Here is a 27,260-nt window from a genome sequence, read left to right as displayed (position 1 = left end):
TACTCCATCAGCACGAGTTCTGTACCTCGTTTTGTAATCACTGATTCTGATATGTTATAGAAATAGATCTTTATAAATAAAATACATGTTTTGTGAGTTTATTTTAAACATGTTTTTATGAAATCATTCAGGATTATTATTCTAAATACTACTGAAAGAAGGAAAATAAAACAGCAAGTCATGAATGAGGCAAAGCTTCTTTAATGATTTGGATCATTGGTCAAACTGACCTTTGAAGACGAGCTCTGGAGGAGAAAGGGGAAGGAATGAATAAAAAGTGAAGGGAAGAATTAAGACAGCAGAGATGGAAAAAGAAGGAAATCATCATCGAATCAGATGCTTCATTAAAAAAGCCTAACACACATTTCCTGTGTGGTAAATGAGTAATTTCTGGTGAGCATTATGACAAAATAACAGAGTTTAACATTAAAATCAGTGGACGCTCAGATTTAAGCTTTCTCTCATGTACTGTGAGTTTCCCTCCAGCCAAAAATGTTAAGAAAAATTTTTTTTAGCACGTTACAAATTACAGAAACGGAACATGCAGATCAAAGTCGTTGCCTCTTTGGACTGGAGTCACTTGTTTCATACCAGCAACACTGAGAGCTTCTCCCATCATCTAATATTATATACACAATATGGACAAAAGTATGTATGTAACAGTATGTGACTCTGTGCTCAATAACGTTGTTGAAGCTGCCGCACACGTTCAGGCTCCACAGCGTCGGTGACGTCCTGCGCTGATCAGCTGTGGCTCACAGATGGGATTCATCCAGTTCATCCTGGAGCTGTTTGATGGGGCTGAGCTCAGACCAGTCAAGTTCTTCCATATCAAACTGGGAAAAATATTTAGTGCACGAGGTTGTTGAGATGTTGAAGCAGGAAAGACACAGTGAAAACACGACAGCAACAGACCTCAGCTGTACAGAGGGAACGTTTATATGATGTTGTAATGTCTGTAATGTTTCAACTAAATATTTAAATTTAAGATTCTTCTGGATTATTTTTTTTAATTAATTTTAGTCAAATTCCCCTTAAATTCAGTTTGACACCTGAATTCATGTTCTGTGAGTCTGAATGAGGCATGGGTAAAAGGTACAGCTCATACATTTTAAATATACAGCAAACTGAATGAAGCCATTAGTGGAACTAAAAGATGCTTTGGTATTTGTTTCAGTTGATGTTGCAGATTCCTGGACGATCACTTTCAGTCTTTGTCTTTAATGTCTCCACTTAGATTCTTTCGTGTTGGTGGACAGGTGAGGAACAGACACGCGTGAATTAACTCCGCTCAAACCTGACGTCAGTCTGTAATGAAGTGAACAAAGGTGACAGGAAACATCCCTCGTCTGCTCGGCTCTCCTTCGATGTGACCAAGCTAAAATACAGAGAGGGAGATGATGGCTCAGTGCAAACGCAAGCCCAGGAAGTCAACTGTGATGCTGTGTATGTGGTCAGAGGGGTGTGATGATGTACTTCCTGCTTATCACTTACCCACCAATCACTGTCCTCCTCCCCCTCAACCACGATCACCTCCCCCTCAGAGAATGTGAGCTCATCTGGATTATCAGCTGAACAGTCATAGATGGCCTTCACTCTCTGAGGCTTCTGCTTCTACACACACACACAAACACAGAGTCATGTTTCCATCACTTTTGGGGACATTACATAGACTTCCATTCATTTCCTGGAGGGTTAACCACCACCTGACCATAACAATAAACCTTACCCTAACCTAATTCTAATCTCAGCCTAACCTTAAAGCAAGTGTTCACTTTAATATATTTTAATATTTAATGATTTTCATTTTGTACATGCATTTACAGAAGAACTGACAGTAGTTTTCTGACGTGTTCTTAAGCCCATGTAGAGACTTCCTGTATACAGTCGCATACCCATCCCCTCATACATGATCCTCTCACCTGTTACTACTGAACCAGTTTACCTGTGGACAGGTCCAAACCCTCCTAGTTTGTTGTTGCCACAACTGGATTGAAACATGTTGCTGGCATCACATTCAGGATGTAACAGATATTTACAAAAATCAATGAAGATGATGTTTATGGACCATTTCCAGTTGAGTACAAGTCAAAATGGATCACAACATTTTTGGAGTTAAATGACAGTAAATTCAACCAAACCACATAACTGAACTGAAAAGATTTATACCAATTTGTAATTTCTGTGAAGAGATGTTGAATGTAATGTTTGAGTTGCACTGGGTTGAGCCACAGCAACAACTTTCAGTAGGTCATCCCCTTAAATCCACCTTTGCGTGTTATTCCATGTTGACTACTTGCTAATTGTGTGTTACTCTACGTTGACTGTGTTATTTCCATGTTGACTGTGTTGTTGCTGTTGTGTCTGAGGACTTACAGAGAAGGTGTTTCTGGGTTTGGGTGTTGGAGGAGATGGACTTTGTGGAGATTTGGACTTTGACCCTATGGAGAAAACACATGACATCATGATATCATTATATGAAGACAAATGACATGAGAGCTCTGCAAGAGTGAAGCCCACACATCTTGATTGCCCCTTGTGGCTGTCTGCAGTACAGCTCATAAACCCCTCCCCCTGTATGTTAGAAGATGGGCCAAACTAAAAAGCACATTAATCCCAAAGATAGTTCTTGTCGTTTTAGGTGGGCCATCTTTATACACACACACATAATTTCTACTGTTAGTAAAACCAAAGGTGCAGATTGATGACATGGTGAAGCGTGGATCATGGGAGTTGCTGTCTTCATTGTAGCTGATGAAAATATATCTGACATGCCAGAAATTTTCACTGACAAGGTAAAGTTTTAAAGTTTAATTCACATTATGTTTAATCACAACTTTCTTCTGCATTCACCTTCTTCCCTCACCTGAACCATAACCCTCATTTGGAGAATACTGACTGAATAGCTGTCTGTTCTTTATCAATTTTGATGCTTTACTGAACCATTCACATTGTGGGTGTTGATCTTTGACTCCAAGAAGACCAACGATATGTTTGAATTTAATAAAAGTTACCATGTTCTGTATTAGATTAGTGGTGTTTCTGTTCCGTTATCAGATGTCATATCTAACGCCTTCACAGTTCTAATACATCCTACATGTTCATATCATCCATTATAAATTTTGGTCCTGAAATTTAAATGTGCAAATCCATATTTTAAGCTACAGAGAGACTTTGAGAGGATGATAACTGGGAGTAGAGATGTTAGGGGATGTCAGAATCAGAATTCCTTTATCCATGATGTCAATAGGCATCCTTGCAGGTCCAGGATCTGTCTGGGTGTTCAAGTGCAGCCGTGGCCTAGAGGTTGGAGAAGTGGCTTGTGATTGGAAGGTCGCTGGTTCGATTCCCCCACTGGATGGGCAGGAAAAATTTGAGTGTGGTGGAGTGATAATGTCCCCACCCTCCTTAGTCAGCTGATGTGCCCTTGAGCAAGGTACTTAACCCCCAATAATCAGAATCAGAATTGTTCTTACAGACATTGCACATGCAGTATTCCCTACCAAGAAAGGTGAAAAGTGAGGAGTATAAAAATAGGATAAACATATATATGCTCCCCGGGCGCTTGATGCAGCCCACTACTGTGTGTTTCACTGCATGTTGCATGTGTGTGTGTTTCAATCAGTGATGGGTTAAATGCAGAGAAGTCATTTCCCAGCTTGGGAGTAATAAAGTAACTTTAAGAGAAAAAAAAAAGGAAAAGAAAAGAAAAGTACCTCGTCTGCTCACAGATGCACTCCTGACAGGAGGTCCCTGTGGAGGTTGTTCCTCGGATCTGAAATCACACAAAACAAAATCAGCTGGTGACAGATGTACTTAATGTACATCCATTACAAACAGTTCAGACCAGTCCTGAGTGGTAACAGTTGGTGAAAACTTCTGCTCACCAGTACAGGATATCACTGTAAAGTTAAGACCAACCAGTAGAAAGAGAAATCAGCAGGACTGAAGGCCAGTACCGCCAACCAAGCCAGACCAGCACTGAACAGCAAAGATCATACACTAACAAGCCCAAACCAGTATAGTCCACTCCAGTATGATCTGCTCCACAGTCCAGTACTCCAGTACTACACTACAGCCCCCAGTATGGTCCGGTACAGTACAGTGCAGTCCACTACAGACCAATATGGCCCAGTACAGTCCAGTACAGTCTGATATGGTCCAGTGCAGTCCACTACAGCCAGACTAGTACAGGCCAGTACATACCCGGTGGGAGATTTGGGAGATTTGGGAGACTTGGGTCCTGGGGGTCCTGGAGGTCCTGGTGGTCCTGGGAGTAATGGTGGTCTGCTGGTTTGGTGACTGGGGACTGGTGGAGGGAGGGACGGTGCTTTGAAGTGTAGTGGTGGTGGGATGGTGGGCGGTGGTGGGACTGGAGGTATTGGGATGACTGATAGGAGTCCTGCCGCAGGTGTGGAAGGTAGAGGAGGGAGGGGGGTGTTCCGGGCCGACAGGGCCTTGGTGTCCAACATGCTGGACCGCTTGTTCGCTGGAGGAGGAGGAGGAGCTGGTGGGAGCACTGGGAGAGGAAGAGCAAGATGAAGTTTAATTAGAAAAACATTTTTAATATGTATTTCAAGAAGTGACATGAAACATAATACTAAATATATTTGGTAATATAAAGTTCATATAAAATATGCAAAAATCACAAATAAAAGTAATTAAAAATCAAATCGTGTGCTTCTTATCCAAGTCTCAGTGGACTGTGGAGGAATTCAGTGTGTAAATCATCAGATCAGACAGAAACAACATCTGAACAAGACTTGTGATTGGCTGCTGGAAAAAATGACCAATCACAAGCTAAAGAGTGTGATCCTGCTGCTCTTTAAAGCGTTGATGCTGTCCCACTCCGGAAGTTTCTTTTTATTTTGACAGGAAGTGACACTCACCATACATGGAGGAGTTCCTGTCGGGGGTGTGAGGATTGGGTGGGTCAGATGATGACCGCTGTCTTCCTACCGTTTCCATGGCAATAGGCTTACTCTGTCCTAACCCTGCTGGGAAACATAACAAGTCAACATTTCTGAGTGGAAAACAGTAAAACAAGGAAAAATCAGCTGTTACACTGATCACTGCTAGATTATGTAGCTTCTAAAAACAATAATTTTAGTCATCCAGACTAACTGTAGCAGTACTTTGAGCTAACATGCCAACATCAGCAAGCTAACCTGCTCACAATGATTATGCTGACATACACGTGTTATGTTTACTGTCTCATCTGAGCTCCACTTAACTTAAATTTAAATCCACTCTGGGTTCCAAATATGCTGAAACTACAACCCAATAACCCCCCATCAGACTCTGACCTCTGCTGGGTACTCTGGGGGGCAGTGGCGGTGTTGGTCCCGGTGGTGGCAGGTTGAGGTCCAGCATGGTGCCGTAGGTCTCATTGCTGATCATCATACTGGGGACCTGAGGCCTCTGTTTGTCCCTCACCAGGCAGGCGGCATCCCGGGCCAACGCTGCCAGGTTGGGGCCGCTGCCCGGCACAAAGCAGCTGATGGGACGGTCCTCACGGCGGTTAGGTATGGGCTGCAGAACACAAACTGTTACATATCCTAAACTCAACAACTCCATAAGGTGTCTAACATAAAACCAGCTGACCTTGTCCTCCATCTCATCCTCACTCTCATCCAGGTCCTCGTTCCGGAGACGCCACTCATACTCCACATGAACGTGGACATTAAACTTTCCAGTTTGAGCCTGATTCAACTGAAACAAATATGTTTTTAATACAACTTGAATGAATGCCTCTCCATCTCCATAGTTCTTCAAGAGAGTCCTACCAGTTCTTCACACTGAGAGTGCCGGAGACGTTTGGCAATGTCCAGAGGTGTCTCTCCAGCTTCGTTTGCTGTGGAGACAAATTCACTTGAGGAATTTCACTGAAAGCTGAGAGAATTAGAAACAAGACTAAAAAAAACTCAACTGCTGGGTGAACAACTTTTCTATTCTTAGATTTTGTCAATCAATGTAAAAAATGTAAAACTGGTTAACTGTTGGATGTGCTGATATAGGGTTAGCTAACCCTAACCCTAACCCAACAGAAATTTTGAGTTCATGTCATCTGTTTGCGTTCTTACTGATGGACACTGAAGCTTTTCCTCTCAGCAGCAGTTTGAGACACTCGCTGTTGTCCGTCAGACAGCAGTAATGCAGTGCTGTGCTTCCTCTGGCGGTTTGCTTGTCCAGGTTAACACTGATACACAACACACCGGTGTTACTATATATGTGAGGACACCCTCTGTATTCTCTATAACCACAGTGCAGTCAGGCTGGCTGTGGCCAGGGCTTAAACTGCAGCTGCTGCTGCTGCTCTCTCTGCCTGTAGATGGAACAGCTGAGCATGTCAAGTCAAACAGACTGGTGGGTATGAAAATCCTTCATATACATACATCACTCAAGCACACATTGAATTAAATACATTAAAATGAAGTCAAAAGTAAAGCATGAATCACATAAATCACCTAGTTTCAGCATACCAAGACATTTTAGACAATGCCATGCTTCCAACTTTGTGGCAATTTGTTGAAGGCCCTTTTCTATTCCAGCATGACTGTGCCCCAGTGCACAAAGTAAAGCTCCATAAAGACATGGTTGGATGAGTTTGGTGTGGAAGAACTTGACTGGCCAACACAGAGTCCTGACCTCAACCCCATCCAACACTTTTGGGATGAACTGGAACGGAGATTGTGAGCCAGGCCTTTTGGTCCAACATCAGTGTGTGACCTCACAAATGCTCTACTGCATGAATGGGCACAAATTCCCACAGAAACACTCCAACATGTTGTGGAAAGCCTTCACAGAAGAGTGGAAGCTGTTAGAGCTGCAAAGCTGTCTGTGTGTTTACAATGAGACGTCATTAAAGTCCCTGTTGGTGTGATGGTCAGCTGGCCCAAAACTTTTGTTTATATAGTGTACATACGACTCGCACAGCATCAATGTTGTTCTAAAATCAGTTCAAAATCAGTATGATGGAATTACTGCAGGCAATCATTAAGCAATTCAACTCTGTTTAATATGTATTAGATAGTTAATGTCAATAATGTAAATTTGCACCTTTGACCAAACAATGCCATCTCATCAGAGTTGAAAGATGAAAGTGACATATTTTGTCATTGGAGGGAACTCACTCCAACGAAATTTGTGCTCTGCATTTAACCCACCCAAGTGAAGTGCACACACACACAGCAAACCCAGGGCAGTGGACGACCGCGTGCAGCGCCCAGGGAGCAGTGGGGGTTAGGTACCTTGCTCAAGGGTACCTCAGCCATGGACACCGGGACGGGGAATCGAACCAGCGATCCACCGGTTACGGGTCCAACACCCTAACCGCTGATCCACTGCCCCAGAGGAATCTATTGTTCTATTGTTAGTATACAGTTAGCGGGGTAGCTAGCTGAGAGCTTTTTTTCCTCTTCAATAACTTTAAAGAATGAAAAGTGCAGGGAAAACAAAAAGAAGCTCAGAGACAAATTCTGACTGATTAGCACAGATGTGTTCTCAGCAGCTACAGGAAAAAGTCCTTGTTCCAGCAGGTTTTCTTAATTACGCCAACATGCTTTAGTGGTTTCTCAACATATAAAGCAATCCACAAACCATAAGTAAAATAACCACTGACTAGAGCTGAAACAATTAATTGATTAGTAGGGTTAGATGATTCACAGAATTAATCAGAAAAAATTGATAATTGGTTATTATGAAGCAGTTAACCATCTTCTGGTGTCCTGTGTCAGCTTTTTGGTGTATCTTTGGGGTTTAAGACAAAATAAGACATTTGAAGATGTCAACTTGGGCTTTTTTCTGAAATCTGTTGGATCAAATAATTTATTAATCGTAGTCTTGATTAATTGATTAAGCTGACAAATAAATCGGTGGGTAGTTGCGGCTCTCTTCAGACAGCGGTGGTTACCTGTTTTGGGCAAGGAAGTCGACGATGTGGAGGGAGTTTCTGTCACCCATACGGACTGCCAGGTGCAGCACCGTCTCTCCAGGTTCCTGACAGAAACAAACACACTCAGATCTTCAGTGTACTTGCTCATATGCACCGAGGGGAAACCTCATTATAAAAACTGATTACATTTTTTAAAACTAAACAGATTCAGCTTGTGGAATCAGTTGGACCAACTGTTGTTCCGACAGAAGTAATCACGTAGTCGTACGTGTTCATTGGGTTGTGGGCTGGCCTCCATCAGGTCCACCCCCTCAGCGTAGACCTGGATCAGAGACAGGATGTCTCTGTTCCTCACGGCCTCATACAGAACATGCAGTCTGGATGCAGCATCTGCACAAAGCCGCTGAGCAAAACGCTTCTCTGTGTACTTTGCTGTGATGAAGTCTTTCCTCGTGTGCCTAAAAACAACTCAGAGACACAGCAAGTTTGTCAGCTTCAGTTTCCTTCCTTCTCCATGACTGCTGTTCTCAGAACACATCAGCCTGACTGTCACTCACATGTCACTGGTTGGATCAGGTTTTGTAATGTCCTGTGCTGACAGCTCGGCCTCCATTATCTCATTGAAGCTGGCATTTCCCACGTTCTTTGCCAACTGAAACACATCATCAAGTCAGGTGCTGCTCCTTCCTGACCTTTAATGTTCATACTGAACAACAGACTTTTAATTAATCTAATACACTGCTCAAAAAAATAAAGGGAATACTAAAATAACACATCCTAGATCTCAATGAATGAAATATTCCAGTTGAAAATCTTTATTCATTACATAGTGGAATACGTTGAGTACAAAATAACATAAAAATGATCAATGTAAATCAAAATTATTTTCCCATGGAGGTCCGGATTTGGAATCATACTAAGAATAAAAGTGGAAAATCACACTACAGGCTTATCCAGCTTGAGTGGAAATTCCTCAAGATAAGTCAAAATGAGCCTCAGTAGTGTGTGTGGCCCCCATGTGCCTGTATGACCTCCCTACAACGCCTGGGCATGTGCCTGATGATGCAGCGGATGTTCTCCTGAGGGATCTCCTATCCAGACCTGGATTAAAGCATCAGTCAACTCTTGGACAGTCTGTGGTGCAACATGGCGTTGGTGGATGGAGCGAGACGTGATGTCCCAGATGTGCTCGATTGGATTCAGATCTGGGAAACAGGCAGGCCAGTCCACAGCACCAATGTCTTCATCATGCACGAACTGCTGACACATTTCAGCCACACGAGGCCTAGCATTGTCATGCATCAGAAGGAATCCAGGTCCCACCGCACCAGCATATGGTCTCACAGTGGGTCTGGGTCTTGGGTCTGTCACATTTGCTCAGTTTGAACCTGCTCTCATTCGTGATGAGCACAGGATGCCAGTGGCGAAATCTGGCAATCTTGGTGTTCTCTGGCAAATGCCAATTGCCCTGCACGGTGTTGGGCTGTAAGCACAAGCCCCACTTGTGGATGTTGGGCCCTTATACCACTCTCATGGAGTCTGACAGTTTGAGCAGAAACATGCATATTAGTGGCCTACTGGAGGCCATTTTGCAGGGCTCTGGCAGTGGTCCTCCTGCTCCTCCTTGCACAAAGGAGGAGGTAGCAGTCCTGCTTTGCCATCCTGGACGAGTTGCACTACCTGAGCAGCTTCTCTGGGTTGTAGACACTGCCCCATGCTACCTCTAGAGATGAGAGCACTGACAAAATGCAAAAGTACCCAAAACATCAGCCAGAAAGGATGAGAACAGAGAAATGGTCTGTGGTCACCACCTGCAGAGCCACTCCTTTATAGGGGGTGTCTTGCTAATTGCCTCTCATTTCCACCTGTTGTCTATTCCATTTGCACAACAGCAGGTGAAATTGATTCGCAATGAGTGTTGCTTCCCAACTGGACAGGTTGATTTTACAGAAGTGTGATTGACTTGAAGTTACATTGTGTTGTTTAAGTGTTCCCTTAATTTTTGTGAGCAGTGTAGAAGGGTAGGACTCAATAAGAGTAAACAGATTAGACATTTAGCATTTAACATAGCATTTAACTTTCGTATCCCAATCAACAGGACAAAAACACAGCTAAAAAAACCACACGTAAAATAAACAGACAGTGAAGTGGACTCACCAGCAGCTCGGAGGTTCCCAGGACATCCAGGTCCAGACTCTGGATCCTGGAGTAGTGGACTCCCATCTCCCGGTGGATCCCTGAGCACTCAATACAGATCAGCACTCCAAGATTGGTGGACAGCCAGGTGGGAGCTGACAGGATGAGAATGTGGTGCTTTTATTTTTTATCATCCACGTCATGGAAATATTTAGATGTCACTGTTCACCCGGTGATGAAACACAATCAAATTATTTATCAGTCCTGTCTCCTTTTCCAGCAAAAGGAAACCTTTTCCCTTGGTGCGTGTGGCAATTCATCCATGCCATCGCTAACTACAGGATGACTCCACCTGCCTGTGACAATGATGCCTCCCTTCAGGATGCGCTGGACCACTTCTATGCATGGTTTGAGACACAGAACGACATGACGGCGAGGGAAACCACCCCTCCACCCAATGACCAGGTGCTCCATCTTTCCACAGCTGTGGGTGTGTGAGAAGAACTCTATGCAGGGTTATCTCCCGGAAGGCTGCTGGACCAGACAACATTCTAGGGGGATGTGGAGACCAGCTAGCAGATGTCTTCACTGACATCTTCAACACCTCCCTCAGCAGTGCCATCATTCCCACATGCTTCAAATCCACTACCATCGTCCCCATGCCAATGCCTACGATCACATTGCTCTCACACTCATCATTATGAAGTGCTTCAAGAGGCTCGTCATGAGACATTTCAAGACCCTGCTGCCACCCTCACTCGACCCCCAACAGTTTGCGTATTGTCCCAATTGCTCCACAGATGATGCCATCATCAAGAGATCATCAAGAGCACTAAGTTCCTTGGTGTTCATCTGGCAGAGAACCTCACCTGGTCCCTCAACACTAGCTCCATCACTAGGAGAGCCCAACAGCACCTCTGCTTCCTCAAAAGGCTGAGGAAAGCTTATCTTCCACACCCCATCCTGACAACCTTCTACAGAGGGACTATTGAGCAGCTGCATCACTGCCTGGTTTGGGAACTATGCCATCCAGGACCGCAACTCCCTGCAGCGTATAGTGAGGACAGCTGACCATCTCGTCTCTCTCCCCTCCACAGCAGACATTAACCCCCTGGATTTTAAAGAATTTCCCCTCAGGGATAAACAAAGGAATTCTGATTCTGATTCTGATCCTGAGTCGAGGGACAGGCTGGCCCGTCTTTGCCTGAGACATTTACTGCATTTTAAGGTAAATAATTGTAAATAACTTGTAGTTTGTTAAATTTGTACATAGTTTTTGAGATTTACAATTTACAGGCAAGGCAAGGTAAACCTTTTTTAAGCTGAAATTTAAATGGTAAAATCAAAAGCAGTCAAAATGAACATGTATTTGCACTGTCTCTCTCAAGTGGATGTATTTTTGTGCTTTTTTAGTTTTAGTTTTTAATTATTACTTTTTATACTCAATATTTGTACTCTATGTGTCTGTACTTTATGTAACATCCTGGAGGAACATTGTTTCATTGATCTATGTACTATGCATACATAGTTGTAATGACAATAAAAACTCTTTGTATCCTTATATACTTGTAAAAATGATAGGAGCAGAACTGGAAGCATCGACTGTAGCAGTAGTGACATTAAAAGCAACCACAGCAGTACAGGCAACAGCAACAGCAGCAATCATACTAACAATAGCAGTCATAGTACAGGAACAGAATCACTATTACTGGGCAGGGGGCTCCCAGTCACAGCAGTAGTATCAGTAGTAGCAGCTGCAGCAGTAGCAACAGCAGTAACAGTAGCAGCAGCAGCAGTAGCAGTATGAGTAATATTAGTAGTAGTTGTACTTGTAGTCTTACTGACCAGGAGCTCCACAGTCACAGCAGCCATCATTGCCGCTCATCCTCTTCACCTCCCCTACGATGGCTTTGGTCAACTCCTGCACGATGTTGTTCTCTCCTTCGTTCTGGTCGCCTTTAAAGGCTTTGTTCAACGCCTCCTCCTTGCTGTTCTGCAGCACCGACACCCAGCTGGAAAAACATCAGATTAGATTGCACGTTTAAAAGGAGGTCACAGACGAGGCAGACAACTGACGGTCAGTCAAACTTTCTGCTCCTCACATCTGACACTCGACTTCATCCTCAGCTTGGAAGTGATATGTCCGATCATCTGGGGGAAACATACGAAATTAGACATTTTTAGACAAGAATGACGCAGTGTCTAAGTAATGTGTTATTTTAACAGGCAGGCATGTCTGCTGCTTACGTGCGAACAGGTCGAAGCTTTTCTCGTCAGGATTCTTCTTGACCTGGCAGGTGAGCAGGTTCAGTTTTGCTGGAGGTCTGTTACCCTGAGAGACATGAAGCAAGATGGAAGGTGAGACAAGAGTAGGACAGGATGAATGTCCTGAGTGTTCAACTTCAAATACATCAAAAAGATAGGATGAAATAAACCATCTTCTGTGGATTCTGGATCTGTATCTACTGTTACCAGTCTAACCACAGGTTCACTTGTAGTTTGGTCTCAACAACTGCAGGATGGATTCTTATGGAGTTTGACATTCATGTTCCCTCATGATGAATTGTACTATGTTTGGTGATCCTCCTGATTCTCAGTGGACCGTGGATACCTCTAGTTGTTCAGACAGAATCTCTCCACTAAAGGACCCACATCACAATCAAAGTTGCTCGTCATGGAAACTGAAACTTTATCTTAAACCTGCCGCTCGCTGCAGATACTGACTGCTGTTAATAGCTTGTGAAAATCCATTATATCAAATAACAGAAATAATTCAGTGATTAAAATCAATTAGTGACCACCCCCAGTCCATCCATCTATCAGTGTCATATTTGAATTCAAACTCGTCCTGTTCCCACCCTTCTCTCTGTCATCCTTTTCCTTATGCTCTTCCTTCTCCTCCTTTTTCTCTTCCTCTGCTGCATGTTCTGTCCTGATTGGCCGTTTGACTCTTCAAGTAAAAACTTAAAAAATAAAAAGAAGGAACAAAAATAAGGAAAACAAATAAGAAACTAATTAAAAATAAACTATCTTGGGTTTTCCCTATTTAAATAAAAATAAAACCCTCTTTACTGGCTGATGGACATGCAGACAGGAGGGTGGAGCTTCTCATGCAGGTGAACCAATAAGAGCTCTGGCATCTTACCGTGCCATGGCAGATGGTCAGAAAACCGTTCCTCACAGAGCACTTTCTCTTCTGCCACACTTTTCTCAGTCTGAAGAAGAGAACACATATTGCTCTGTTGATCTTTTTGTACAATTTCTGATAAATTCAACAACTCCATTAGCAGTCCATGAAGTTCTTCAACATGACACACCTCAGATACATCTGAGCCATGCTGTCTCATTCATCCATCCAACCATGTTACTGCTTATCTGTCAGGTTCACAGGGATGGGGGGTGGGGGTGCTGGTACCGCCTTTACGGGCAAGAGGTGGGTTCACCCTGGACTGATCGCCAGTCAATTGCAGGGCTGACACACAAAGACAGACAACCACACACACTCACACCTCGGGCAAAGTAGAGCAATTGACCTGCATGTTTTTGGGACTGTGGGAGGAAGCCAGAGAACCTGGAGAAAACCCATGCAGGCACAGGGAGAACATGTAAACTCAATACAGAAGGGCCCAGACTGGGAATTGAACTTGGAACCCTCTAGAAGTGAGGACAGTGCTAACCACTGCACCATCGTGCCATCCACTGACTCATTCAGTCGGTTTTAAAAACAAATGTGTCACACCGCGGTGAGGTATTGTCTTGTCTTGGTTTTATGTCTCGTCACTTCCTGTTTTATTTTGAAAAGTAACTCTCCTCTCGTTTCAGGTCACTTGCCCTTCCTCATGTCTCCAGTCTGATTGTCTTCCCAATCACCCGATTGTTTCCACCTGGTTCCCATTAGACTCATGTGTTTAAATAGTCTGCGTTTCCCTTGTCTTGTGCCAGTGTGTTTCGTCTGTCAACGATCACGCCAGCGCTCGTTCAAGCAGCTATAGTCTTTGTATGTACCTTGTGCCGCGTTCTATTCTTGCCTCTGTTCCAGAGTGATTTTTTGTTGTAGAGTTCATAGATTAGGATTTAGCCATAGAGTAGTGTCTGTTTTTGTTCTTAGGTTTTTTCTTCCTCCGATGGAGTGATTTTTAGTTCTATGTCTGTTTGTTTTCATAGATAGTTATCCTCTGCTTAGAGTGATTTTTTTTGTTCATAGTAGTTTTTTACTTCCTGTGTTTACTTCCGAGCCTGACAAAATGGAACATTTGATTTGTTGTTGGAGCACGACGAAAAGTCATGGGGTCTCCCAACAGACTGAGTTTAATCTTCTGCTGACCATTATGTCTGTCAACAGGTCAAGGCAGATGGCCGCCCACCTAGAGCCGTCTAGGGGTCTGCTCCGAAGTTTCTCCCTTCTAAAAGGCAGTTTTTCCTCTCCACTGTTGCCAGGTGTTTGCTTGTGGGGAAATACTGGGTCTCTCTGTACTAAAAACTAAATTAAAGAGTTTGGTCTAGACCTGCTCTATTTAGAAAGTGTCTTGAGATAATTTTTATTGACACAATATAAATAAATTGAACTGAACTGAAATTTGGAGGGATCTCACTGGATCGAAGTGCTGGACCACCAGCCCAACTAGTCACACTGAAGTAAACTCATGTCCGTGCAGCTGTTACCTGGCAAAAGGCTGATTTGTTGGAGAGTCACAGAATACTAACAACCTAGTAATTACTATTAGCTCAGATTAGTATTAGCTATTAGATTAGTTAGCATTCTGTGCTAACTGCTTTCATACATATGGAAGCAGAAATGAAAATCGATGCACATAAAAGCTGCATTGTGTTATTCTTAACAACACCAGCAGCAGTGTGACGAAATCTGCCTCCTACATGCTAGATGTTGATGTCAAAGCTCTGAAGGAAGTATTTTTCCTGTGAAAATGTCATGCATGGAGTTCACTCACCCCTCACTCTTCTTGTAGAGGACTCCGGAGCGCTCGGTGCCGTGAGCCTTGTTCCCCTGCAGCTGATGGAGGCTGTAACCTGCATTCTGTTTGGCCTGAGCATCCTGACGAACCAGAAGAGGGGGTGGGAGTTACGACGACAGGACAAGACTCTACATCAGTAAGTTTTGAGTATTTGAGTACTTCTGTTCTATGGTACTTAGCATCACAAACACTTCATAAAAACTACGTGAAAGAGGAGAAAATCATTTTCTTTGCATGCATCATCTCAGGTGGAGACCTAAGTACATATGACATTTACACCAACTGGCCAATCAGACAGATTCCCAGCTGGCTGTCAGCTACACACAGATTAGCTGGCATCAATTTGTTGTCAAGGTCATGTCATTCAATTCAATTTATTTATATAGCACCTTATACAATCAAAATTGTCTCTAGATGCTTTACAGAGACCCAGAGCCTGAACCCTCGAGCAAACAGACAGTAGCAAGGAAAAACTCGCTTTTAACAGGACAAGGGAGAACTATCCTGTTATCTTGACAGTTGGCTGGGTGAGGGGGGGGGGGGGGGGGGGGGGGGGGGGGGGGGAGAGGTAGACAGGACAGAGAGGATGAAAGAGAGAGAGTGAGAGAAAGAAAAGGACAGGTTGTTATAATTGGAATTCTGAAGACTATGGTATTGTATGTATTTGTTTTAAACTGATATGTTGTTTCAGTTAGTTATAATATCACTACTTAGAAGAACGACATGGGCAGATGCTGACAGCAGACACTGGGTTTGTCACTGGGTTTGTCAGAGGATGCAGTTCAACATGTAGATCTGGATGGAGAGAAACCTGCAGAAAGATACAGAGAGAGAAAGAAAGGGAGGCAATGCAGGCCTAACGCTACTTCGTGTTCCTCCTCGACTCCATCTCAGAGGGAAATGTTGTACCTTTTACCTCACTATGTTTATTGTAAAACTACCAGTTATAGGGGTACAAACGATATACCAGTACAGTATTTCACATGTATTTAACACGTTCACTGTCTGAATTTAGAGGCTCAGCAATACTCTCTGAACCTAAAACAAACCTCTGATAAAAGTCTGAGAAGAATTCAGATGTGAAATAGAATAATTTAGAACTAAGTCATGATCCACTTTATGATTTGACTTTTTGATTTGATTATGATCATGACTTTTTGATTAACATCATGTCGTGTCTCATTGCCCCTCATGACAACTGCCTCAGCTGTCAGTCAAACAGATCAGACGACTAAAGGATGACGGAGACAACACTTTTTTTGTTTCAACAGTGAAGCTATTGAGTAAAAACTCTTTCCAACCTCTTTGTTCTCAGACTGCAGTGAAGCTTTCAGGATGTCTCGGAGTTGAGTCAGCTGTTTCCTCTCCCCATCCTGAGTCTGTTTAATCTGAATACCACAGAAGAAGAGATGCATATTTAATATAAATTATACACATTACTGATGGCTGCTGTCACAGTGTTTCAGACATTATGGTGTATTTTCCTATTTTCATTTGACTATGACTTTAAAAAAAAATGAAGCAAGCAGAGACATTTTGGATGAAATGGCCCTTTAATTCCTCTCCATGATCCCTTGTTGATAGCTTCTCTCTGTCCTCACCGTTGTCAGGTCTGTAGCCAGTTTCTCAACAGAGGGTTTCAGACTCTCCACAGCCTTCAGTCCGTCCTGGAAAAAACTGCCCAAAAACAGAAAGAAATGTTATTAACAATATCACTGATCATGCAGAAAACTGTGCAAAATGACAAAAAATATGCATCAAAAATAAATACAGATCAATATAAGTAACAAATCTTTAAATGCAAAATAAATTATTACTGCTGAAGGAAACTCAACACCAAGAAATAGCTCACTGTCTGAACTGATTGATGATTATTTTGTGCAGATAATCAGTAATGACTGATTCTTGACTGATGTAAACATGTTTGACATACTTGAGCTGAGCGTGGAAATATTTGATGAGGTTCTGGAGAAAATCAACGCCTTTCTTGACTTTGATCTCGTTCACTTTTAGGAGATACTGCAGAGAGAAACGAGAGATGAGAAAATGAGTCACTTTCTGCAAGCCTCCAACCTTTCGACTCATTTTCTTCTGTTTAAGCCCCCACAACTTCAGCTTAAACTCATCTTGATTTCAGACTAATCCAAGAGAGCTCACCTCACACATCTGCAGCTGGAAGAGTCGTCTCTCCTTCTCCATCTCCTCGGCAATCTCTCCTCCACTGAACTCGGTGCGAATCATCCCGTGCTGCTTGGCGTGTTCCCTCTTCTCCTTCTCGATCTTCGCTCTGGAGAGGTCAAAGGCCGAGTCAAAAGCTCCAGAATACATTCTGAATACCAATTCTGAATAAAATGTTCACACTCAAGTATGTAAGTATGTATGTAACACAAATCAGTAGTGCAAAGCAAACAGAGTACATTCACTCAAGTACTTTACTGAAGTACTATTTGGAGGCACTTGAGCCTTTCCATTCTATTGTATTTTATACTTCTTCTCCACTACATCACAGTCAAATATTGTACTTTCTAATTGACTACGTTTGTCTCACAGATTTAGTTACTTTATTATATCAACAAGTAAATCACTGTAATAATGATTAAAGTTTATCATATTATAATTTAGAAATGAAGAGAAATCCTTACTGATTCTCAGGATGAAGTGTAATTACTGGATGTTAGCGCTGGAGATTTTCCACTAACTTTATTAAAAATGACAGAAGTTAACTTGTTAACTCATTTTTCTTGTTTGACTGTTGTTTGATTTATTTGGAATGAAGACTTTTCAGTAGCAGAGGAACTCAAGATTTCTTGCTTTTGCTCTTACAGCTTGGTTTCATAATCCCTCCAGGATTTGTCGAATGGCTTCTTCAGATCCTGAAGGAGGAAGACCCATCACATGATTAATTGGGACCAATCACATCACAGCACTGATTCACAGAGACAAACCGAGGCAGAGAGAACTTTGACCTGTAAGGCACTCAGGAAACATTTCAAGACGATAATGAGAGTGAGGGTCTTTTTACTGATAAAACCACCAATGCAAACTTTTATTCTTTTTGTTTGGTGTTAAAGCACATAAATTCCATCACTTAACTGTAGTTGTAGTTGGTTATAAAAAGAGCAGCATGAATCACTACAAAGGTCAAAATATTGACTTCCACTCCGGATGATTTTCAGATACTGAAGCTTCATCAGGTGGCATATTTGAAGTATCACATTGTTTTAGATGTTCACTGATGTATCATATTTTCCCTCAGGAATCAACAAAGTCTTTTAATCCTTTTATTAGTCCCATTATTGGGAAATTACAAAAAAAAAAGGATTATCTCTTATCTCTTAAAGTCTCATCTTATCTTGTCTTATGCATGCAAACCTGGTTAGAGCTAAACCAGGAACTGTTTAATTTTTCAACTTAAAAAAAATTTCAGCTTCTCATTCGTATGTGCTACTTTTCTTAGTCTTCTGACAGTAAACAGATTTTTTTTTCTTTTTTTTTTTTAGACATCGGAAAATGTCAGATTTAATATGGTGGAAAATGTCTCCATCAATTTGACAAGAGACAAAAACATAAAAACAAAAACACTAAAAAGTGATTTAAATCTGAATTATGACATCAGAGTGTTTAAAGTGAAATAAAGTTACAACATTAGTTTATTCCATTTAGGCAAAATGCTGTTTAACTCAGTTCTGCTGTTCTCGGAGTTTCTCTTTTCACTTGTGAAAGATTTTTTAGCAGTGGTACTACTATTTTGTCTCATTGCATACATGTACTTTAAATGCAGTGCACTGAGCCCTCGGGGCAATTGTATTTCTCTTTATTTTCTGACATTTTAAAGATCAAACAATTCATGCAGAAAATATTCATGAGCTAAAACATGAATGAAAACAATGATCAGCTGCAGTCCTGCCATAAAGTAAACTCTTTATTTTGTAACGGAGACTAACTGAGCTTTCGGACTGATAGAGGAAACTGAACACTGACCCCTTTCACGCCTTTCAGGTCTCCCTTCAACAGACTGTCCAGAGGGAACGTGATGATGTTGTTCATGTTCTGCATCTGTTGACAGGAAAGTTCACAACATGGACACAAACCTCCACAGCTCAGAGAAGAAAAGCCTCAAATGGACAGATTCCAGTTATCCCAGCAGCATTCAAAATTTGAATTTAACATTTGGATTCCTCACCAGGTTTTTGAAGAGTGCCGTCAACTCTTTGGTGAAAACAGCAAACCTGAGGAAGGCAGAGCCAACGTCGGCATCCTGCCTGCAGACAAAGTTGTCTCCGAATTTCTCCATGGCCTGGACAAACTGCTCCTCATTGTCCACATGAGCTGAGACACAGAAAGGTTCAGCAAATTGAATATTCAGTACAATAAATTTTGACTTGTTTGATATTTAATGCTTTTAATATGAAGTACTTTGCAAAAAATTTATATTCATAAACAATATTTGATAATATTTTAAAGAGAAAAAAATCATTTGAAGAGTCTGTTGAGTGCCACCAGATTAATTATGGTGTTTAATATAATTTAATTATAATAAACTATTAAAATCATGAATAAAAAACATCACAAATGTATTAATTGATTTAAGATTAAAATGAATTATAAATTAAGGAAAAAAACAAACAAAAAAGACATCCCTAAATTTGCCAGGTTATAATTTTACTTCCTTTTTCTTTTTTTCCTTGGAAAAGAAATCAGTTTCCTCACTGTTTATTTTAATTAGATGTAAACTACATGTACATAAAATGTCACTGAGTCATTACAACTGAATCGTCATGTTTTGTGGCGTGGACTGAATTGTCACGTTCATCATGTTCTCATGGTGTTACTTTTGTTTATATTGGCAGTTTATTTGCTGTGGGTCTCAGGGTCAATGTGGCTTGTCATTACTTTGTTTAGAATCAGTTTGAAGTAGAACTGGTTTTCACCGTATGACTTAGTCTCTTTTTTCTCTGTGGCAGTAGACAGACGGCATCTCTCCCTCGGCATGCTGGGACATGAGAGTGGTATGACAGGAATGTTTGGAGGTGAGACTCCACCTGTCTGATCACAGACCCACCACACTGACACCACCAGCTGGTTTCACCAATGTTGCCAACAGACCATTTTCCAGATGTTTAAAGGATGGTTTCAATGATTGAAACCATCCAACCAATGAATGATTTCTGCTAGGTGAAGTTAAAGGAACAGGTTTTCTGATGAGTCCTCTTCCTGGATATTTAAACCTTTCACACATTACATTCAGCCAAGTATTTAAAGGCTTGTGTCTGCATCTAAAGGAAATATGCTGATGGGACAGTTTGAGCCTTAGTACTAAAAAAAATACCAACAATCTTCATGGGTTATTGTTATTCTTTTTAAAATTTTCTTTCTGGAATAAATAAATACCACTCATGTAAATAATGCACATTTTCACTTTTTTTAAATTTAATTTTAATTTTATAATTTTTTTCTTTAAATTAAAATTTTTTATTTACCTATTTTTTGGTAGCAGGGACACAAAGAATTTCACTGCACATTGTACCATGTATGATTGTGTATGTGACAAATAAACCTATCTTGTATCTATCTTGTATCTTGTAAATATGCTTGATGTTTTGCAACTACATTTCCCATCATGCATGCAGAAAGTATAATGTTTGCATGGTTTTTATTTTGGTTCTGTAGATCACTCACAAAGCAAAAGTTTGTGTGTGAGCAGACAGGAAGTAACTTTGTGGTAGTTTTGGTCAAACTGAGGGGAAACCGTGTCACTCACCCAGACCGGATGTATTCATGGCCTTCACAGACTTCTTGAGCTTGTAGAGAACTGATCTGTCAATGTCCAGAGCCTGAAGAGACACAGTAAGGACAGCTGGACAGTGTAAAACCTGATGACTGATTTGACTGAGGTCCAAAGCAGCTTCTGAATTTAATCTGTTTTCTGTCTTCTTCACTCAGTCTGAGGGGACTGACACATATAAGGTGGATATTCTTTTACTCCCTCTGATGCTTTAACAAAATAAATCAAACAAAACCATGTGCTAGTTAAATATATCTCAACAAATTGCAATAAATGTGTCAAGTTCAATTTATATTTAGCTGGAATATTTCCACCCCATTAAGAATTTTGCACTAATATAAATACAATGCGGACTGCAGGGTTACTGTGATCTGTGAACCCAAAACATCTAAGCAAACCTTCATCCACTTTGGAACACATGAAAAGTACAAGAGCCCCTGAAAACCTGACATCTAGCAACTAAACAATTCATGGATCGAAATGTTAGTTCCTACTTCAAAATGCCCCAAAACGTTTTCTCAGAAAATCAAAGTCACATGTTCTCATCTGCTTACTTTTATTATATTAAAGTCTGCAAACGATCACACTGATCAGTCTGACATGTTGGGACAAGACAAGAAGAGCTTTAATCCTGAAAAGAGGGGAGAGGAGATGAAGGAAAAGGCTGAAAGGCTAGAGATGGAAGGAAAAAGAGGTGGAGGAGTGATAACCGCAGGATCCATTAGAACCACTACAGAAAGCTGAAGCAGGAGAGACAGGGTGAAGATGGGGTCTTGTTGGGACTTGATCAGACCGGTGAGGCTCTGTCATCGCCCTGGGCATGCTGGGCGGGACATCCCAGCATGCAACATGTTGTGCAGATGAGTGCTTTGCACAAACCAGCCGTGATTATAAAATAATCATTCAAAATAAAAATAAGTGAGGATTTGAAAAAAATTATTTTAATTCAAAACACTCGTTCTGTTTAATTTTGGACATGCTGATACTGTAGCACTGCAGTATTTACTGTAGTGTAACTATGTGCTGTACATAACAAGACACATTGAAGTGACATCATACTGGATTTAGAAACACTTTTTGTAGGTAATACAGACTTGAAATTCAAGTTAAATTGACTGAAAATGACCTTTAAAGTACAGCATATATTGCTGGCATAGTAAATATACACAGGATGTCAACCAATCAAGCACCTGGGGAAAATGATTTAGACTTAATTACAGCATACTTTGTCTCAAAACAGCAGTCAAATACAATTAAGTTAATTAATTACAATTTAGTTTAGCTTCAGATTATTTGTCAATGTGAGAGGATCACACAAAGTTCCTGAAAATATTCCCACATCTGCTGGAAACTGGGACCCTGAAAACCCCTTGAGGAGGTACAGTTCCTCAGCTGGTATTTTCTCCAACTGTGCCTCTGTTTTGAGTCATGTGTGAATAAAAGCACTCAAGAGTTTTTATCTCAGGTCTCTTGTAAACCACTTCAGAAACGTCAATTTCCCCATGGAAAATTGAAAATTGTTAAAATCCTCCCAAAGACCCCACAACACCCGAATGCTGCAGGGAAATTCTGAGAAAACAATGAAAAAAGGCAGTAGAGTCTCTGCAGTTATGGACATCAACAGCCTGCTGATGGAGAAAAATGACTGCTGTGTGAGTGTGTAAATTGTCATTTTAGAAAAATTCCTGCATAGAACATAAAAGCAACCAAAAGAGGGAGCATTTGAGATTTAAAAATCAAAGCAGTCAAAGTAGTTGTAGTATAGTAGGAGGTAATGATAGTCTTAGCTGTAGTACGAATATGTCAGTGGTACTGGCTTACAATGCTTAAAAGTTCACCGTGCAGCTCTTCAGCAGGCGACCTTTGACTGCAGTTCAGTTCACTTCTGTACATGCACCATCATCACCATCTCAAAAGAAAGAAGCAGCTCGGAACTCTTACAAAATGTTGAGAGGATTCGACTGTTTCGCCATGAGGAAGTGAGTCTGTTCCTCTTTTCAGTGAAAAACAGCCAAATCTGTCGCCTTTTACTGCCTGAAAATGTGAGACTCACTATGCATTCGTTTCGACACAAACACACTGTTTAAAAATGTGTTGTTATCTGAGACAAAGTCTGACATCTTAAATACCCCGAAAACAAAAGTATTGATCACTGAGTTTCCATCAGAGGAAGTGCGAACATAAAGAGTAACAACAACAGCTCAATTTTCTGGGTCATGTTTTATGAAACTGCGTGTTTGTGTGTGTGTGTGTGCGCACGGGCGCGCGTTCCCACCTCCTCCAGAGCTGCCACTGCGTTCCTGCAGTGGGACATCCGAGTGGTGAAGCTGGACGTGGTTGGAGCTTTGTAGTCCTCATTCGTCTCCTCGACGAACTCCGTTACAGTAATCAGCTCCGGCATGTTGAATAAATTGTCCGAATGTGTCCAATCCTGGAGAATGCGCAGTCAACCCGCAGTCAGCCTGAGGTACGACAGCCACACCTGGACTGAGTCACGACAGTACTCTATAGTACTCTACAGAGTCAGAAACAGCCACCGCCTCCTAATCCACAGTCCGGTACCCGCTGCTGCTCATAGCCAAAGTGTGGGATTAGATCTGAATTAAACTCCGGGTCAAGCTCTGTGCTTTCTGTCCCATTATCAGTCCCGCAGCGTGCAGGCCTGAAGAACACCGTCAATCCGCCCTCCAACACCACCTGAGGAAGCCGCAGCGGGCAGGGCGGAGACACAGAGAGGCGCAGCGGACAGAGCTCTCACTCTGCTGCTATTTCAGGAGACCACAAAGTCACGATGACTGCGAGCTACAGCAAGTTTCTGACTTTCAAAATAAACATTACATTTACTCAAATACTGCAATTAGTACAATTCTGAGCCACTTATACTCAGTGGTATAGAAAACTGTGTAAATACTTCACTATGAGAAAACATGCTGCATCGAAAACGTTACGATCTAAAAGTATGTAACTATTATCATCAAAATATACATAAGTTATCAAAAGTAAAAGTTATCAGTGTATACAATGAACCTCTCTGGGCTCATTATATTATTAGATCATTATTATTCCTGTATATGTTGTAGTTACTTCAGACACTGTTGGCGCATTTAATGGGGTTGGGTTGAACTTCCTGCTGGATGTTGGAGCTCATCTGAGCTCCTTTCTGTTGGCTACTTTAATCTCCAGCACAGCATCAGATTCTATCAGATACTCATGTGTTTGGAGTCCGGATGTCCTGGGAGAACCAGGACCTCCAAGCAGGTTCCTGAACTCACGCAAACAGCCTGTTTTCAGCTTTGTCCCTGAGGCTTTTTAATGAGCTGATTCAGCTGAAGGAGGAGGAGGATTTTCATCTTCACCCTTCAGTTCATCACAGACATTCAACACATCTGGACACAAGCTGAAGCTGCAGTAAGAATACATACCTCTGAGGTGAAGGAGAGTACAAGTATAAAGCTGTAAAAATAAAAATACTCAAGTAAAGTAAAAATATCTCAAATTTGTACTGAAGCACAGTGCATGAGTAGACCCCAGATGATTTTACTCTCTGTCCACTAGATGACGCTAACTAAAATATTCAATGAGCTGTGTTATATCTGAACATCTCCTGCTATCACAAACACACTATCATTATACTGAATGAGCCAGATCAAACCCAACAACCCATGAAACAGTTTCTAATTCAAAGTCCAGGTCACACGAGACACTTGATTTTACTTGATCAGCTTTCAGTGTTGGAACTGATCCTGCAGCTGCATCATGAGGGATCTTATTCACTGTGTGTGAGGACAGTTTGTATTACAACATCGTTTGTAAGAACAGCACGAGTTGGGTCCATGTACTGAGGGTAGTGATTGTGAGGACAGTAATAATAATAATAATTATAATAATAATAATTGTTGCGGCTGTCTGCCTGGAGGTGTGGCTGAGTGCGTGCCGTAACGTGCACGTAACGACGAGCGTGTGGCTCTGCGGCGCGTCTCAGCAGGTGGATGCAATCCGGACTAATCAGCAGCGCGCATTCGAACATTAAAAGCGGCGCACCGGCCATTTTGAAAAAAAAGAGAACTGAGACGGCAGAAGCAGAAGAATCTCCTCCCTCACACTGTCACAAACAGGTCTGAGCGCATGGGAAAAGGACATTATCAAAGAGCGGCTACCGGTAAGCGTGCTCGTCATTGGACTCTATGCCCAAAGTGTGAAAGTCGGTAGTACTGACTGAAAGCGTAAATTGCGCTTTTGTTTCATTTCTTCGGGTTACTTACCTTGCTTATTTTGAAATTAGTTTGCTAAAAAGTTCGTGTTGGAGTTACTTGGATTAAGTAGACAAAGTAAGTAAGTATTATTAATTAAAATACAGCGAATTTTGCTTTATTAAAATGCACATTAAAATATTTAAGTAGTTCTGTTTAAAAGTAATAAGGTTAAAACCTATAGTGAAATCAACTAAAATACTTACTTGCTTGCATGAAAGTTGGTTGTTTTTCACGGATTTAGTTAAAATCGTGATAAATGCACGACTATATCTCTGTATAAAATAAATCAAGCGAATGCACAAGGTAAAAAAATGGTTTGATTAAAGATTAAGTTTCTAGAGTGCTGAACTTTGTTTTCCAATGCTTAATTAAATACCTTGGTTGATTGAAAATGCTGAATTTTATTTTATTATATTTTTTATATATTTATGTATCTAAATTATTTGTTTGTGACTATAGGTTTTTCACCTTCCCTACTTCTTGTGTACTGGTTCGAATAAAGGAAATAACGAGTGAAATCCTGAAGTCTGGTCAAGTCCTTCCTTTTTCAAGTGTGGGAGGCCATGACACTGTAAAGAAACTTGACAATAATAATAACTTTATTTATATAGCACCCTTTAAAAGTTTTTAACAACAAAACCAACAAATTGTACATATAAATAGACAAACGGTGAAGGATGTTTAAGATAAAAATACATAAAAAAACAAAAAAAATAATGGGAAATATACAATTTAAACCAATAAGTTTAACAGGACAGTAAAAAGACAACATCACATAACAGTCTGTAAAAGTGTGTTTTGAGAAGTGATTTAAAAGATAAGGACATTGCCAGCAGAAAGCAGTTCAGAAAAGGTGTTTATTTCACATTAAGTGCTTTAATTAGAGAACCACTTCAAGCAAACATAAACCTTTCTGTGCAAAATACTACATAATACTTAAAAAAAATAAAAAATACTTCAAAATGTACATTAAAAGGCACTGATGTAAATACAGCTATTAACATGATACATTTCAATGCATAAGCCATGTTGGTCATTAGAGTAAATCTGACTTGCTAATTTTTTGTAGCAATTCACCTTCATACAAACACCTGAATTTCCAGACAGGACTTATTTTCATAAAGAGGTTGCTATTATTTCTATGTGTTCTTGGATACACATGCTAAGCAGACTAACAACATCAACATCTGCTGAACATTTTCTGTGAAAATAATCTTGAATATTCTTTAACCTTGGTGGTTTTGCAAACTTTTTTGGCTGCTATCAAAATACAATATTATTGATTTTAATAAGTAACTTGGAGAGAATCTGTGTCAGAATCAGAATCAGAATCAGAATTCCTTTATTAATCCCTGGAGGGAAATTCTTGAAAGTCTGAAACTTGTGGGCTCATTACTGTCAGGGAAGAACAAGAGTTTCCCTTCAGGGATAAATAAAGGAATTCTGAAGGCATCTCTTGTCCACAACCGCACCATTTTTATGGAGGGCTCTGTGGTGTCCCGATTTTAGGGACTACAGTGAACTTGGATGAAACACTGGATGTCTAACTGTCCATCACAGTCAACATCACTGTGAAGACCTGCTGCTACACACTCCACAACATCAGGAGGATACATTCGTTTCCCACCTCAAACTCGGCACAGGTTCCAGTCCAGCCTCTGATCATCTTGTGACTTATGTACCATCAGACTTCTACAACTCATCCAGAATTCAACCCAGCTGGTTTTTAAACAACCTAACCCCAGGATAAAGAGGTTCAGTGAATGTGGTGTTGAAGGTGTGGAGGTGGATCAGTGTGTCAGAGTAGACTCTGTATGAGGACAGTGTCAGCAGGACAGTCCACATACTCTATTAGTGATAGAAGAGAAGTGGACATGGAAAGGGATGAATGTCTTCATCAGTCAGGATCTCATTGTTGTGGAAGTCCAGATGAACGCAACCTGGAACTTCTCAAACCTGCAGATTCCTGCTTCTTTACAGCTTGGTGAACAAGTTCCTCCAAACTGTACTTTTTTCTTTCAGCACATTTAGCTATCTGAAAGTAAATGGAAATGTGAAGTGGATATCCTTGTTGGCTTTGTCTTCAGCCCAGTCCAGAGTGAACTTCTGTGTTAAGATTGTTTTTCCAATGCCAGCCACTCCCTTTGTCATCACTGTTCTGATTGACCCGTCTCTTCTAGGCGAGGCTTTAAAGATGTCTTCATGTTTGATTGTTGTTT

At 41.2% G+C, this 27,260-nt stretch overlaps 1 protein-coding gene and 1 long non-coding RNA gene across 7 annotated transcripts; one reads left to right on the top strand and one right to left on the bottom strand.

Annotated features, from left to right (window-relative positions):
- Positions 1 to 178: 178 nt before the first annotated feature.
- asap2b (ArfGAP with SH3 domain, ankyrin repeat and PH domain 2b) lies at positions 179 to 23,568 on the bottom strand. 3 transcript variants are annotated; one of them, XM_046372442.1, is made up of 29 exons: positions 23,064 to 23,568; positions 20,765 to 20,837; positions 19,187 to 19,332; positions 18,985 to 19,059; positions 17,827 to 17,876; positions 17,161 to 17,290; positions 16,937 to 17,022; positions 16,605 to 16,680; positions 16,305 to 16,391; positions 14,980 to 15,083; positions 13,176 to 13,245; positions 12,889 to 12,993; positions 12,278 to 12,362; positions 12,133 to 12,181; positions 11,876 to 12,042; positions 10,052 to 10,185; positions 8,452 to 8,546; positions 8,163 to 8,352; positions 7,913 to 7,998; positions 6,084 to 6,199; positions 5,787 to 5,854; positions 5,605 to 5,712; positions 5,307 to 5,532; positions 4,890 to 4,997; positions 4,207 to 4,519; positions 3,717 to 3,775; positions 2,377 to 2,441; positions 1,495 to 1,614; positions 179 to 1,378 (listed from the first exon to the last, which is right to left on the bottom strand). In XM_046372442.1, the coding sequence occupies exons 1-29, from the start codon at positions 23,187 to 23,189 to the stop codon at positions 1,304 to 1,306; spliced, it is 3,192 nt and encodes a 1,063-aa protein (XP_046228398.1). In that variant the 5' UTR covers positions 23,190 to 23,568; the 3' UTR covers positions 179 to 1,303. The 3 variants fall into 3 exon arrangements, with proteins under 3 accessions (XP_046228398.1, XP_046228399.1, XP_046228400.1); XM_046372443.1 differs by having other exon boundaries at positions 4,890 to 4,994; positions 23,064 to 23,564; XM_046372444.1 differs by lacking the exon at positions 12,889 to 12,993 and having other exon boundaries at positions 23,064 to 23,563.
- On the top strand, positions 13,967 to 19,187 carry LOC124050183. 4 transcript variants are annotated; one of them, XR_006841578.1, is made up of 6 exons: positions 13,967 to 14,027; positions 14,373 to 14,467; positions 14,998 to 15,139; positions 17,141 to 17,233; positions 17,829 to 17,971; positions 19,003 to 19,187. It is a non-coding gene; the product is annotated as an uncharacterized LOC124050183 (long non-coding RNA). The 4 variants fall into 4 exon arrangements; XR_006841576.1 differs by having other exon boundaries at positions 17,141 to 17,298; XR_006841577.1 differs by having other exon boundaries at positions 17,017 to 17,233.
- Positions 23,569 to 27,260: the final 3,692 nt, after the last annotated feature.

The sequence above is a fragment of the Scatophagus argus genome, chromosome 19 (genome assembly GCF_020382885.2).
Source record: "Scatophagus argus isolate fScaArg1 chromosome 19, fScaArg1.pri, whole genome shotgun sequence".
Taxonomy (NCBI): Eukaryota; Metazoa; Chordata; class Actinopteri; family Scatophagidae; genus Scatophagus; species Scatophagus argus.
The sequence above is the reverse complement of the archived record's forward strand: the minus strand, read 5'-3'. Positions and strand labels throughout refer to the sequence as shown.

Bases quoted from the DNA above. Each gene is read 5' to 3' on its own strand.
- asap2b (XM_046372442.1), bottom strand. From the start codon at position 23,189: ATGCCGGAGCTGATTACTGTAACGGAGTTCGTCGAGGAGACGAATGAG. The intron at 1,615-2,376 runs GTAAGTCCTCAG...GTGTGTGTGTAG, and splicing joins AACCCAGAAACACCTTCTCT to AAGCAGAAGCCTCAGAGAGT. The intron at 1,379-1,494 runs GTAAGTGATAAG...TCTGTATTTTAG, and splicing joins AGGAGGACAGTGATTGGTGG to CTTGGTCACATCGAAGGAGA.